This window comes from Cynocephalus volans, chromosome 14 (genome assembly GCF_027409185.1).
Source record: "Cynocephalus volans isolate mCynVol1 chromosome 14, mCynVol1.pri, whole genome shotgun sequence".
NCBI lineage: Eukaryota > Metazoa > Chordata > Mammalia > Dermoptera > Cynocephalidae > Cynocephalus > Cynocephalus volans.
In genome coordinates, this window is record NC_084473.1 from 70,574,617 (window position 1) to 70,589,900 (window position 15,284).

The window sequence follows — 15,284 nt, forward strand, 5'->3', positions numbered from 1 at the left end:
TTTTGCGGTTGTTACTGTTTTGTCTTCTGTTACAGACGATGCTGCAACGTGAACATCCTTGTACATATATACACCTATCTCTAAATTCCTAGAATTAGAATTGCTGCAATGGAACATATACAAACTTGAAATTTTGAACGATTCTGCCTAATTACCCTTTACAAATACTGTAGCAATGTACACTGCCTTTCACAGCCTAACTGTTACTGGGTTCCTATCACATGCCAGGTATCATGGTAGAGGTGACAGCATGTATTTACATTTTAGGAATACCAAAACATAACAGAGAGAGATAAGAGTGGAGCTCAAGTCCAAGATTTCCACCCAGTATCAAGCATAGGAATCTGTACCTGTTAGAAAAACTCTGACATCTGCTACAAGTGGAACAGCAAAGGACAGCACGTCCTACAGTAGTTCTAAAGACAGAATAGACTACTAAATTCCAGATTAAACTGTAGCTAATTATAATAACAATTTTTAGTTCCCAATTTCTGAAAGTATCTAGCATGCATTGTTAGTAATCTTCACAACCATTTTAGGGCTGGGTAAACTAAGGGTCAGAGAAGTCAATGTTATTGAATAAATGAATGTACGAATGACTGAATGAAAGGGACAAAAGACCACTAGCTTTAACATTTTTGGAATACTCGTATCTCAACAAATTTTAAATCTACAAACACTGAAAATTTCCACATAATTAAAAATGGGTCATTATTACTGAATTGCTAATTAGAAAAACAAAAGACAGAAGTTGGCATCACACAGATTGCAAACTTACAATTATTCACATTCATATTTGGTATTAAATTATAAAATACTCCTTTGGAATTTATAGAAAAAATATCCAGAAGGTGTATGGTTACCATAATGTACAAATGGTACAAATATCTATAAACATGACACCATACAAAATGTGACATAAGTCTGTCAGAAACTAGAAATGCTGTATTAGTCAGGGTTCTCCACAGAGACAGAATCAATAGGATATGCTTTAATTCCATGAGAGGGATTTATTAGGGGAATTAGCTCACGTGGCTATGAAGAAAAGTCCCACGATAGGCCGTCTATAAACCGGAGCCGGTAGCGTGGCTCAGTCCAAGTTCAAAGGCCTCAGATCCAGAGAAGCTGATGGTGTTCTTGGTATAAGTTCTGGAATCCAAAATTTGAAGAGTCTCAAGCCCTGATGTCCATGGACAGGAGAGAAGAGTGTAACTCAGCTCCGGTGGATCGAGAGAGAGCTTCACCTCTTTCCTCTGTCTTTTGTTCCCTCCGGACCCCAGTGGATTGCATGGTTCCCACCCACGCTGAGCGTGGGTCTTTCACACTCAGGCCACTCAGACTCTCATACTAATCTCTGCTGGAAACACCTTCATGGATGCACCTGAAAAGATTGCTTTACCAGGTTTCTCAGCGTTCCTTCATCTAACCAAGCTGACAACTAGAATTAACCTTCAAAAATACTATATTGATGTTGTACATCCAGTTTGCTAAAAGGCACAAACTTTGGGTGAGAACAAACTCAGTTATAGTTGTTGACACACACAAAAACCCAGATCTGGGCAGAATAGGGTTTCCAGAAGGTATGGGAACTGGCAAAGAGCAGGCTTTTTTGAAAGGGAGTTTGTCCAACATGAGGTAAAAGTATGTCTTCACCTGTATGAATACAACCCCAAAAGCACAGGCAACCAAAGGAAAAATGAACAAATGTGATTATGTCAAATTACAGGGCTTCTGCACTGCAAAAGAAACAATTAACAGAGCAAAAAGACAACCAAGAGAGTGGGAGAAAATATTTGCGAACTATACGTCGGACAAAGGATTGATATCCAGAAGATACAAGGAACTCAAACAACTTAACAGCAAAAAACCAAGGAACCCAATTAAAAAATGGGTAAAGGAGCTGAACAGGCATTTCTTGAAGATACACGAATGGGCAACAGACACATGAAAAAATGCTCAACATCACTTAGCATTTGAGAAAGGCAAATCAAATCCACTTTTAGATACCATCTCACTCCACTTAGGACGGCTAATAGCCAAAAGGCAGAATGATAAATGCTGGCGAGGATGTGGAGAAAAAGGAACCCTCCTACACTGTTGGTGGGACTGCAAAATGGTACAGCTTCTATGGAAAATGGTATGGAGGCTCCTCAAACAACTACAGATCGATCTACCATGTGACCCAGCTATCCCACGACTGGGAATATACCCGGAGGAATGGAAATCATCATGTCGAAGGGTTACCTGTACTCCCATTTAGTGCAGCACTATTTACAATAGCCATCATTGGATGAGCAGATCAGGAAAATGTGATATATCTACACAATGCAATACTGCTGTGATATAAAAAATAGTGAAATACAACCATTTTCAGCAACATAGATGGACTTAGAAAAAAGTATATTAAGTGAAATAAGCCAGGCACAGAAAGAGAAATACCGCATGTTCTCACTTATTCGTGGGAGCTAATAAAAATAAATAAATAAACATACAAACAAATAAATGGGGCAGGGGGAAGAAGACACAACAATCACGATTCCTTGACTTTGTTAACTGAACGGATATGATGTTGATGTAGGGGACTGGGGAGAGGGAGGAGGCAGGGGAAGAATTGGTGAAGGGACATGAAGTCAACGACACTGTTTACTGATAAATAAAATGCTTTTGAAAACTAACAAAGTGTGCCTTCACAAGCACGTCGTACAGCGGATTGAAAAGTATAGGACTAAGGGACATTCGGAGCACCAAACAGCTAAGGTGACACTAACCATATCTACCAGGATCTGGCAGGGCCCAGGCACAATGTAGGCGTTTGAGGGATTCCAGACTTTAAGAAAAGCAAAAAGAGAGAATGGATAGAATAAAGAAGGGCCTCAGGGGTGGATGGCCTGGGTATTTACACTGAGAGAAGTTCAGTTATCCTGATGGGTACGAAATGCAGGGAATGGGTCTCTGGAGCAAGACAACACCCTGACTATAAAAACTGAGGCTTTAGTCAGGGTAGGACTTGACCAAGTTCCACAGTGCTAGACTGAAGCTCTTTAGGTTCTTCCTCCTACATTTCAGATTTATTTTAGAGGTTAATATGATCCTGAGACTGGGAGCTAGAGTTAAGTGTCTAGAAACTGCGGGGGAAAATAGTTACAGAGGCTGGGGACCAGGAGAGACCAAACTATGAGAAGCATTTGCCTAAATAGAATTGAATGTTGCAACTGAATATTTTAATATGTAAACAGGTTCTTGTTCTAATCACGGTCCTCCCTATCCATGTCACCCACCCAAACCTGTGCTAGCTATGGATTCCCTTGATTTCTATGGGACCATAGAGAAAATAGAGACTGGTTGGCTTGCAGACACTTAGCATACGTTGTTAGCCTCACATTACATGTTAGTACTGCGGAAGTAAGCTATGTGACAGGGGAAGCTAAGCTCAAAGGGAAAAGCACTTGGAAACTTAAACCATATGTCTACCCTGCCACACCTTTCACAATTTCTTCTCAGATAAGCATCACCCCCACAGACACACACATACAATCACTGAAAATATTCAGATTGAATATTAAGCAGTAGAAGCATTATTGGAACAGATGGGAAATATAAGTATAAAAGCAATAATGAACCTTTTTCAGGGACCCCTCTTTAATTTTCTCCACAAAAATCCATCAGGTCAAGTTAGTTTGTGATGTTTCAAAATAAAAAATCAAGAGAAAAGAACGTGCAATATGTCTTACACTGCTGGGTTCTTGAAAAATAGGACTACGGGTGAAAAAAACATGAAGAAAAACCAAAGCATTTAAAAGCAATCTATATTCTACAAACATAATAATGCATGGCATAAATAAGGTAAGATGACATTAAAAAAAAAGCAAAGACATTTATGACTATTCTCTTCAGTATACAAATTCATGACAGCTTCTGGACTCTCGCTACATAAAAAGACATACACGTTGAAAAAATATATCTACACACACACAGACTGAATTGTCTGTTCTACTAGTAGAAAATGAGGCCAAAGAACGTCCACTTGTTTCTTACAGAAACCAAAAAATACACCAGTCTCTTTTTTCCTGTGCCCTTGCCTTACATGTTCCCTATTTTCCAGTGATGTCTTCTTTCTCTAACTATTCTTCTCTTCATTTTGCCTGGCATTGCACCCAAGCATGGCATACAAGGAATCCTAGATGCCCAAGATTCTATGGTGGCTGTTTACAAGGGAGAGAAGGCTACAGTAACTGCCACACTGGATTCTCTCGTGTGAGACGAGAGAAAATATCCCAAATGCTTCCCACGTATAAAAGAGCAGGATGGCAGAATGTCTTCATGGTGCAAGGAGCCAGAGGGAGCAAATTATGGGCAAAGGAATTGTGACCACAGACCAGATGAGGGAACGTCTGCAATTACCTGTATCTTCAACCACTCTGGTGTTGGCTTTGAATAGGAAGAGTCCATTTTTCAAAACATCAGGGCACTGAAGAGAAGACCGCTGCTTCTTGAAGTTTACAGGAAGTAACATCCACGAGTATAAGAATGCAACATCAAGGCTCATCTCAGAAACAATGCCTAAAATGAAGGGGAAGGAAGGAGAGCAGAAGAGAGATGCAAGTTCTGGCACCACCTGGCCCGGCCCAGCCCAGCCCAGCCCAAGGAAGGTAGGATTCAAGGAGAAGAAACTAAGAGCAGAGCCTTGGATTACATCATTCCCTACAAGGCACACTCAACCAACTTCACCCTAGTCTTCAACCAAAGCACAAAAAGAGCCCTCTAATCCCTTCCTTTGCTCCCTGAAAGTTGCAGTAATTTCACTAAGCAAAATAACTGAAATAGTTTCAGAACAACTACTATTGCTCACCCTATGTGTCCCTTTCCTTCCTCCCCAAGGATATTAATTAACTGTATATATAATATATACTTATAAATGTATAATATTGTATATTACATTAAAAATAATATACAAAATATAAATGACTATTAGTTTATTGTATTAATGAACATCTATAAGAAGCACTGAGATGATCTAGGGGAACGTGGAACTATCATGTCTGCCTTGCAGTATTTAACCTCCCCAGAGTTCAGACATTTCGATGCTGCTCCTGCCACTCTCTCCGTCCAATCTCACCTTCCTGTTGGAAATTTGACCTCCCTATTGGCTATTGCATACCTTTAAACTGACTGTCTCGTGACAACATTCGCCCACCAACCTACCGCCACCTGGTAGAATCTTGGGGTTTCCATGGAATTGTGTGTAAATAAACTCGAATCATCACCAGTGGCCAGTGTCCAGTGATCAGTAACCTCTGTACTGGACACATGCGCCCTTTGGCTTCTGCCACCCAGACATCCTCCAGTATCGTCTCCTCATCCTGGGTATCCTCAGCTGACGTTTCCTCTTCTCTCACCATGTCAGGTAAGGACAGAAACTTTCTAGTGTTTCATTAGATTTTTCCCGCCTAAATTTAGTAGTACAGTCAAGACGGTTTAGAATAATGGAGGAAAGTATTGAACCAGAAATCTGGAAACCTCATTTCAGTTTTGGCTCTGACATTTACTAGCTGTGTAACTTTGGACAAATCATTTACTCTCTCACAAAATCTGTTTCCTCATATGTTATATTAGGATAATAGATTGGTTATTCTTTCTGGTCCCTTTCTTTTCTAATGTTAAATCTTAAAGGGCTTGTGTACAGAAAATGAAATTGGAGACTTCTTGAGACTGTTTCAACAGAAACAGAGAAAAAACCTCGGTGGTGTAGAAAACTAGCAACATATGCCAAGATGTTTCATCTGTAATTGTCTCCCTCTCCGAATATTTTCAGTTTAGTATTTCAAATTCAGTGCTGTTCAAAAAGTAACATTCACATGTTGTGACATTTTCTTTGTAACCTAGGTGAAAAAAAAAGAGGGAGAGGGGATGGATAGTAGTGGGCCAGAAGGACCCACATATTCTTCGGGCAAGGAAGTTTGGCAGTGATTTCATGAAGCACAGGCCAACAGGAACTGAGAGGGACAAGAAAATATAAAAATGAGGAAGGACAAAATAGATGAAAGAGGTGGAGCACATGGGGGAATTCTCAAGAAAAAAAGAAGGCAGTTTGTGATGGAATGTTGAAGGAGACTCAAGATTCTAAATTAAAGCGGCACGAGCATAGAGGGAAATCTCCTCAGAGCAGGGCAAAATGAAGTCAGCAAGTGCTTAGATGACCGGACTGAGAAGGAAACTAAGGCTACAATAGGGTGTCACTAGGAAAAGCAGCTTGTCAGAAAAGTCATATCTGGTTACCTGGCTTTTTTCTGTTGCTTCTTTGAACTCAGATGACACTTGACAGTTTTAAAAATGAACAGTGAAGAAATGTTTTAGAAATGATGCTTCCCATAAACAAGAAATTAATAAAAGTGGTTATCTAGGGGTCTGGATGAAACAGATTTTTAAGTGGGTTTTTTTTTCTGATTTTTAAACTATATGAATTTTTCTCCTATTAAAAATAAAATTGTGTTTTCAAAAAATGATGTATCCTACCTTGCATCGGAAGGACAAATTCCTTTGCGTGATAAGTAGCTTTCAAGTCAAAGCTGCTTTTCATTTTTACAATTATTTTCTTCCTAAATCACAGTGTGTGCTGATTAACAGTCATTAACCGTTTTTAGACCTAAGAATGAAAAGAAAGACCTACGTAAGAATAAAAAGAAAAAGTCAAGCACCACATCTCTAATTCCACGTTTATCAAAACAACTTCGTGGAGTCCTTTGGGTTGTTCCTGAATTCTGATTCTAGAGGTGATTCTCTTAGGCTTTGGGGATCACATTTTCTTAGATGTTGAAGATCATTATAATCTATGTTTTCAGGATAAATATAAAAACCTTCATGATACTTTATTTTCTGCTTGTTATGTGACTATATTAATTGAAATATCTATTTGAACTAGGATTAATACCTGTCACTTGCTGGGTAATATTCAGAGAAATAGGAATGAGCACAATAATGGAATTCCTTTATGGTTATTGTTTTGCTCTCCGCTTTTACCAGTTTTTATTAAAATGCTTGCTGGCATATATTATGGGTACCTATACATTCACATTTACTGCATTTTTCTTTTTATTACACATTTTTTGTTAATACGGTTTCTCGGTCTATGTGTATTAGTTCATTGAAAATCACCTTCTATCGTGGTCTGTTTTTGGTTAATAGTATTCACTCAGAGTAGATAATATTCGCTTTCATAATATTACATCTATGATAACAGAACTTCATTTATGAGTAAACTTACTAAGCTTTGACTCTTGCTATATTCGTTATACCTCAATTTTCATTAGTACCTATGTATTCCATTTAGTACTGTGATGTTACGTGTTTTTCATGACTTTTGTCTTATTGTCTTTCCAGAACTTAATGATCTTCCTTCATACAAGTCATATGTATTACTTCCATTCATGTATTAATTATAATTGTTATTATTATTCTAATCACTATTTAGAGGAGTAAACCAAAGCTCAGAGGGTTTAAATAACTTTTTTTTCCCCAAAGGCATGTCTTGAGAAACAGGCAGGTAGTCATTTTGACTTTGGATCAGAAGCTAGGCTTGAAGAGGGTAAAGAATGGTCCTTTACATTTACCCACTGGACTGGCTTACATGTGAACTCTAGGGAATGGCATGTGAACTACCCAAGCAAAACGAGACCAAAGATTGCAATAGTAGTAGCTGTACAGTTTACTGATGCACACACACAAAACATTGCCTGCATTTAAAGTTTTATTTCTCCCAGTTTCTGGCCTTTGCTCAGAGCAAGACTACTAGCAATGGAGTCAGGGTCTGTAACCTGGTAATGATACGAACATAATGAGAGAACTTGAATAAGACAATCTGACCTCTCTGAGCCTCAGTTTCCTCACCTGTAAAATGAGAATGTTAAAACAGAAGTTTGCTAAGGGCCTACTACTTCTACAATGCTTCAATTCTAGGAAAAAGTTAGGAGACAATGCTAGTACAGGCTCAAGGGAAAGACAGGGTAGGGAGAAGTTTGCTTCTAACCTCGGGAATAACACATGAACCAGACGACTTGGGTCTTCTGCACATTTGTGCCCAAGTTGGAGAAGAGGCAGTTCCTCAGAAGAGTATCAAAGTGCTCCAGCACTTACAGACATCATAAACTTTGACTTTTGGTATCTCAGTGAGTATTGGTATTAGAGACTTCCTGATTGCAACAACCTTAAGATAATGCTGTTCCTTAAACCTAGTGCAAGTTTATCAGTCTCACCATTTTTTCATCATCCTTTTGTTTCCTGCAGAAAATTTCCAAAATTCATCTATACTTGGAACTGCAAAATCTCTTCAGCTCTCTCTTCCTGTGGTGAGCCATGCAGCTTCTATAACAGCTGGAAGTGTCTGCAACTTTGCCAGCACCCCTGCTCCAGCTGCCAATTCGGCATGGCTACTGCCATCAGCCTCTGGCACTTCTTTCCAGCCACTCATAGGTAGTGCCTACCCTTACCAACATTCTAACACAGCTATGTTGTCTGGAGTTACTGGCCAGAGCCAGCTCTCCAGTTCAACTGACTCCTATCCAGGTAGTCTGAAGTGGGATATCACAGGAAGCACTGAAACAAAGTCATCTTCACTTGAAGACTACACTGTCACGGTCATTGACCAAGACACAGCTGTTTCTTCTACGTCTATGGCAGCCCAGTATGATAAAACTTCAGTTGCCCATACTGTGGTCCCTCTGTATCCATCACTGTCTGCCAGCCTTGTTCAGGGGACACCATCACAGATTCCAAATCAGGGACATAGTCTGTCACTTCCCTACCAGGAGAGAAGCCAGATGTATTACTATAATCAAGGCACATTGGGGCATATACTGTGTGGAGAGCTTGGCCTCTGCCTGCAGTCCTATGGCTCTGTGTTGTACATGGGAAGTAGGGCCTCTGCCCCTCAACCAGAGATAGGGATGGTGCTGGAGGAGGTTCAGTCTACAAGTGTCCTCACACCAGTCTCCACGCCTGGAACCTACTGCTCTATGTCCGCTCGAACCATCACCGAAACAGGTTTTCAAGGTGAGTACAAACAGCAAGAAGGGAGAGGAATGCAGTCAGCATTCCAAAGGAGGGTCAAATCTGCAGCTCAGAAGTGGTGAATCCACAGATAGGTAGAGTTTAAGTCCTGAGAGTTTAACCACCACCATTGCTCAGTGCTCTCCATTTTCAGACTCCATATAGGTGGGAAGGTGGGATACTACAATGCCATCTATGCTACATACAAGAGAACCTCAAGGACACACCAAGAGATGCCTCACTTTTTGCTGTCCTGCTCCTCAGTCTCCCTACACTACCACACTGTAATTAACTACCTTCCCTGATCTACTACTTTAGTCTCTTTGGAAGGCACTTCAGAATTCTTATGTGGTAGTGAGAGTTTAATTTTCCTTAATTTACAGCAGGATTTCAGACCTTGTGTTCAGAGATCCTGCCCAAAGCAAGCCGGCTCAGAATGCGTCCTTGCTTGTGTATTTCATGAGGAAGAGCTCCAATCTCTCTCCTCGTCCATGACATGAAGTGTTCTTATTCTCTCAGAAGACTGGAGAGAATTGAAAGGACCCTATATGAGAATGCTAGGCTGTATAAAACATTTCATAGTTCAAAAATCACGTTCACTTTTTTGTAACTTACAAGAACCCTATGAAATACAAAGAAAACCAAGAAACAATGACATCAAATGATCACCAGTAAAGTATTCCAGTCACTGCCTATCTTTTAACACACGGTCCTGTCCATGGTCCTTAAGAAGAGCTTGTGGAAATGCCTTGCCCACTGCTGGAAGGTGCCTGATTGCTGTATTTGTACATAGGGGGAGTATCTCACTTACCCAGGACTGACTTTTTCCTTGATTCCTTTGTAGTGATGGAAACTTCCCTGGGGATGGAGACTTCCCTGGGGTTGCAACCTTCAAGCCAGGAACAAGCAGAGAATAAGAATTCGGAAGAGATGAAAACCAAGCTTTCGAAGCCTCTGGATGACGACCAGATCCCAATAGAAAACCAAGATCTTCCACTACTCCCTTTAGCAATCCCTGATATTCGCCAGATTCTGGCGTGCATTGATCCTCCTGGTCAAACGGAGCACCCTGGTCCTGAAAATGCCAATCTGGGAAAGAACAGCCTGAGTCTTGAGGACCAAGGGACACTTGAAAATGGGATTGAGTCCAGTAGTGGTTTTACAGACACCACTAAACTGGTGGAAGATACCCACCTTCCCCAGCTCTTGAATTCCTCGAAATATCTTGACCAATCCAAAGATCTCACAGCCATCAAAGCCAAAGAAACCGGGGACATCAAGATGAATCAGGTGCAGGAAAAGCCGAGTGTCATAAAGGGTCCCTCCAATCAGGTCAGGAAGAATAGGCGTAAAGCCTCTGAGCCTGTCAGTGGTGCTCCCAGAGCCAAAAGCCAGCCAAAGAACCCAGAGTGCCTGTTAGGGGGAGAAGTGGTTGTTTGCAGTGCTGCAGCCAGTGACGGGGCTCCTGTGAATGGGGCCAAGCATCCTGACAGCAAACCTCAGAAAGCTGCATCCAGCAGGATGAGCAAAACTGAGAGCCACGGGCAGGAAAAAAAGAGAAGAACCAGAGAAAATCACACCAAGAAAGCTGGTGAGAGTAAGCAGCCAGGGAACAAAGTCCAGGCAGAGGAGAAGCCAACCATTCCCAGGAACAAGAGGAAGAAAAATCAACCTGACCTTAGCCAAGAGGTCTTTAAAAAGCCTCGAAGCAGACTAGGCATGCACATGCTGGAGTCTGTGCAGGTTTTTCATGCACTGGGGAGGAAGAATGACAAGAAAGCTGGGCTCTCTTCCTCTCGGGCCCTAGGAAACTCTAGCAACACCAGAGAACCCCAGCCAGCCCGAGCTATCAAACGACAGCTGGATACCCCATGGAAGGGTAAAAGTCCTGAGAAAACTCAAGTCAAAGCCCAGAAACGAGATGGCAGTGCTGAAGAGGAGTCTCCATCTCCATCCCAGTATGAGCTGCCACCTCCTGGGAAGGTCAGGTTGATACCTTTGCCTTTTCCGACCCTGGACAGGCCTCGACCTCGACCTGCTCCTCGGAGGCCACAGTCTCTGGCTTCACATAGGCCTGCTATGGCTTGCTCTGCCCAGCCTGCTGCTGCTAACTCAGTCAATCCATCCCAACCAGCACCTGCCAATGCAGCCTTGACAGGTCCTGCCAGGCCAGCTCAGCCAATTCCAATCAACACAACCCAGCCAGGTTTGACCAACCCTAGGTTGCCCAGTGTCCCTCAGACGGCTGCTCCTGGGCCCGCACCCGACAAAACATCATCCTGCACTTCTCTCCAGCAGGGGCCCATTTCCACTGCTGTGACCAAGCTCCAGTCTCCACCCAAGCCTCAAACCCAATATCCACTCCAAGACTTGCGCTACCAACGAATTCCATGGAGGAATCCAAATGTTCCTGAGCCGGTAATGTCAACGCCCATTACAAAAGAGCAGAGGCCAGAGCGTGAGGCCATGAAGAAGCAGGCTCAGCAAGAGCGTGAGAATGCTGCCAAATATACATCTTTGGGGAAAGTGCAGTATTTCATCGAGAGGGAAAAAGAGATGGAAATTGCTAGATACTATGGCTATGCAAAATAAGAGCTTCTAAGATTGTTGGTGCCACTTTGGGTACCAGCTGGTTTTCCACATATATATAGATAGACACAACATAGATGTAGATAGATAGATAGGATATAGATAGATACGAATATAGACAGATAGGAATATAGATAGATACAATATGCATATAGATAGATAGATACAAATTTCTCTATTCTGATATATTTTAAAACTGAATTCAACTGAATAAAGACATGTAATACAATTAATAGATGAATAATAAAAAAGCCTCTTGAGTTTTCCGATGCTCTTAACTGGTTTTTCTTTGGTGGTGGTGGTGGGGATCAAAGGCTGCATTAGAGAGAAGGAAATGAAACTTGAGGGGAAGAACAGGGAATAAAGGGATAAGAACTGAGGAAAGAGGAAGCAGCCCGGTTCAGGACTAGGAAGGCCATAAGGGGGGAGGTTTTATGGCTCATAAAAAGAATCAGAAATAGGGGAAATGGCAAAAGTAAGACGCAGAGTCTGAGGTTAGGTTAAAAGAATAAAATTTGGATAAAGTTGAAGATGGCTAGAGATCAGTCTGGGCTGACCAGAAGAAATCTAAAAAATCTCTGACACAGGATGGCTTTATGTCTCATGACCTACCAGATAGCGTTTTAGAAAACACGGGCAGGACATATCTCCAACAGGTTTGGGTTACCTTCTGCATGTGTGAGTAGAGCTGGGAAAGGTGAATACTAAACATAGGGGAATCTACCAGGGGAGTGGCAAGAGCTCAAAGTTATCCTGGGACAGGTGATAACCCGGGGCCTAGCAAAGTGACCCACAGCAGCATGAGGCTCACCCAAAACAGGGCCTGGAATATAAATCTCTACGCATTCAACGCCTATGAACCGGGCCGGCAAGATGCATTACTTCAGTTAACCTTTGCAACGTGCAAGGCCAATATCATTTATCACCGTGCCACTTTGGTAGTAGGTTCAGCTGGGGCTGGGGTCGCATTGCCCGCAAAGGAGCCAGGCCTCCATTGGAAGCCTACGAGCCCCCCAAGTCCTCAGTGTTTGCAAGCGCCCACAGGCGGTCAACCTGGCTTTCAGAGCACAGCATCTGGAGGTTTCGGGGGGACGAGATCAGCTTCTAGAGGGGCCTGAATATTAAGGTGAAAAGCCCACCAAGTTCTCCAAAGACCCGAGCGCGTGCTGCCTTCCCGGACCTTCACCATCAACCGAAGCGCTCGAGAAAACTCGTCCCCGAGCGTCCATTTCTAGGTGAGAGCGGGGGTGCGCGTGCGCACTTGGCGGCCGTCCGAGAGCCGGGACGCGGGCGCCCAACGGTCCAGAGCGCTTGTCGGGCGTCCTGGTGACGCGCGCGGGAGGGAAACCGGGTGGGAGACGGCGGGGGGAGCGCAGGAAAGGCAGGGAGGGGGGCAAGGGAGAAATGCGGCAGCCGATCGTCACCACGGGAGAGTTAGTACTTTACAGCAGTAAAACTGGTCTTTGAGGTATAATTCGCGCAACGGAAAATCGACCTTTTAAAAGCGCACAGTTCGGGCGACACCACGCTAAGGGTTGCGATCCCCTTACCGGTCACAAAAAGACAAAAGAAAAAAAAAAAAAGCGCACAGTTCGGTGGCACTTAGTACGTTCAGAAGGTTGTGCACCCATCACCACTGTCTAAGCCATACCATTTTCATCATCCTAAAAGGAGACCTCTCCACCCCCTCCCTCCTTCCCCTGCTCCAGGCAAGCAGTAATTTCTACCGATTTGCCTTTTGGGGACATTTCATATACATGCTGTAAATGGAATCACACAGTGTGACCTTTGTATCTGGTTTCTTTCACTCAGCATAATGTTTGCAAGGTTCATCCATGTTGTAGACTGTCAGTGTGTCATTCCTTTTCACGACTGCAGAATGTTCTATTGTCTAGACATACCACCTTAGTTCATCTATTCAAGAGCTGCTGGACACTGGGTTGTTTCTTTAGTCATTTACATGTAGAGAGAGTTTATTCTGTGCCAGGCAGCACCTGGCTAAGGTACTCACCGCATGTCACAGATAAAGCGATAGTGTCAAGGATTTGCCCAAAATCATGTGCTAGCAATTGGGGGAGCAACTTTAACCCAGGCATTCAGACTTGGGAGGTAATAGATTGACATGAGAGAACATTAGAAAGATGCACAAGGGTATTCAGTGGAAATTCACCATTTTCCCCATTTCTCAACCACCCAGTTCCCTCCTCCCTGAGAGACATCTACTTTTGCTACTTTTTCGATCCTTCCAGAGAAATTATTTATTTGTACCCCAACATGATGTATGTATCCCAATGTATTGAATAATGTGTCCCACTGATGTGAAATGTCATTTTTGTGTTATCCTAAATTTCTATGTTTATTTGCACTAACCTTTTCAGAACTGTCCTGGCTTTATTTGCCTTTTATATTTGCCATTTCTCTAGAATCATTTCTATCTTCTTTTCCATTTTCAAATATATATGTATTTTTTTATTTACTCTTGTGTTTCTTTTAGTTTGGTCTTTATTTCTAAAATTTTTTATTTTTAATTCTGTTCTGAGTTCTCTCAGGTCTTTCAATTCTGATTTATGTCATTCCTTCATATTCTTTATTGTGATACAATACACATAATGTAAAATTTACCATTTTAACTATTTTTAAGTGTACAATTCAGTGACAAGTAGATTTATAATTTTGTTCCACCATTACCGCTGTCCATCTCCAGAACATTTTCATGATCTGGAAGAGAAACTCTGCACCCACTAAATAATATTTCCCCCTATCCCCTCCATATTCTTTCATCTTTTGGACGCTTTTCCTAATGTCTCTTACCGAGTTTCAAAGAGCGGGTTACCGTTGTGACCTGTTTTGGGGGCCTGTCTTTTCTGACTTGCATTGTATGAGAGAATGCTATTCTGGCCCTTATTCTCTTTTTTCTTGAATACCTTTGTATGGAATTTGATCTCAATCCTTTTCCGTTATTCATTTTTAGGCGAAGTTAGTTTTTCTGCACTTTGAAAAGGAAGTGTGGTTGTGGATAAGTTTTCTAACTTCCTAACTTCTCTTTCTTACTTAAACAGTATTCAAAAACATGGCGGCTTGCATTCTGAGATGTCTGGACTCTGTCCCCCTCCTCAACTTTTATCCTTTGTGTCTGTTGTTCCTCTTAGCAGTTTCGCCTCGGTGTCGGGCCACATCCTGAAAAGGGGCCTGGCTGCAGTAGAAGGGCTAGACTGCATCAGCCCTTCAGATTCTATCAAGGGCCACTTTACACTTACTCACATCAGGTCTGGGCAAAAAGCCCTGCACTTTCAGTCTGCTGTGCTCGAATTGGTCCATGTGCTTTCCAGTAACATCTGCTGGCAGTTTGGAGGCCTCCTGTCTGCCACCCCCTCTTTCGCCGATGCTGATAGCAGGTACGTCTGGTGCCTATCGGTGGTGGTTTTTCCCACCCTCTTGTTCTGGGGATCATAGGGAAAACTTTGTCCTCTAGTTTTGTGTGTACATGTTACTCATAGGTTTTTGAGGTTATTTGGTCTATTTCCATGAGAGAATTTGGGGAGACTCAAAAACTACACTGTTGCCTGCATCTTTCTGAAATTCTGCTCAATCTTGGTTTTCATATTTTTTTTCTAAGGGATGACCGGTAAGGGGATCTGAGGCCTTGACCCGGT

General features: G+C 42.3%; 1 protein-coding gene and 1 long non-coding RNA gene across 2 annotated transcripts in view; one reads left to right on the forward strand and one right to left on the reverse strand.

Annotated features, from left to right (window-relative positions):
- Positions 1-15,284, reverse strand: part of LOC134363070 (uncharacterized) — a 72,167-nt gene that overhangs the window by 40,166 nt on the left and 16,717 nt on the right. The gene's annotated exons all lie outside the window — the stretch shown is intronic.
- LOC134362454 (uncharacterized protein C2orf78-like) lies at positions 5,308-11,619 on the forward strand (the record flags this gene model as incomplete). The annotated part of the gene is made up of 3 exons (XM_063077720.1): positions 5,308-5,404; positions 8,281-9,045; positions 9,887-11,619. Coding segments are annotated over exons 1-3 (2,595 nt in total), but the record flags the coding sequence as incomplete, so codon positions are not given.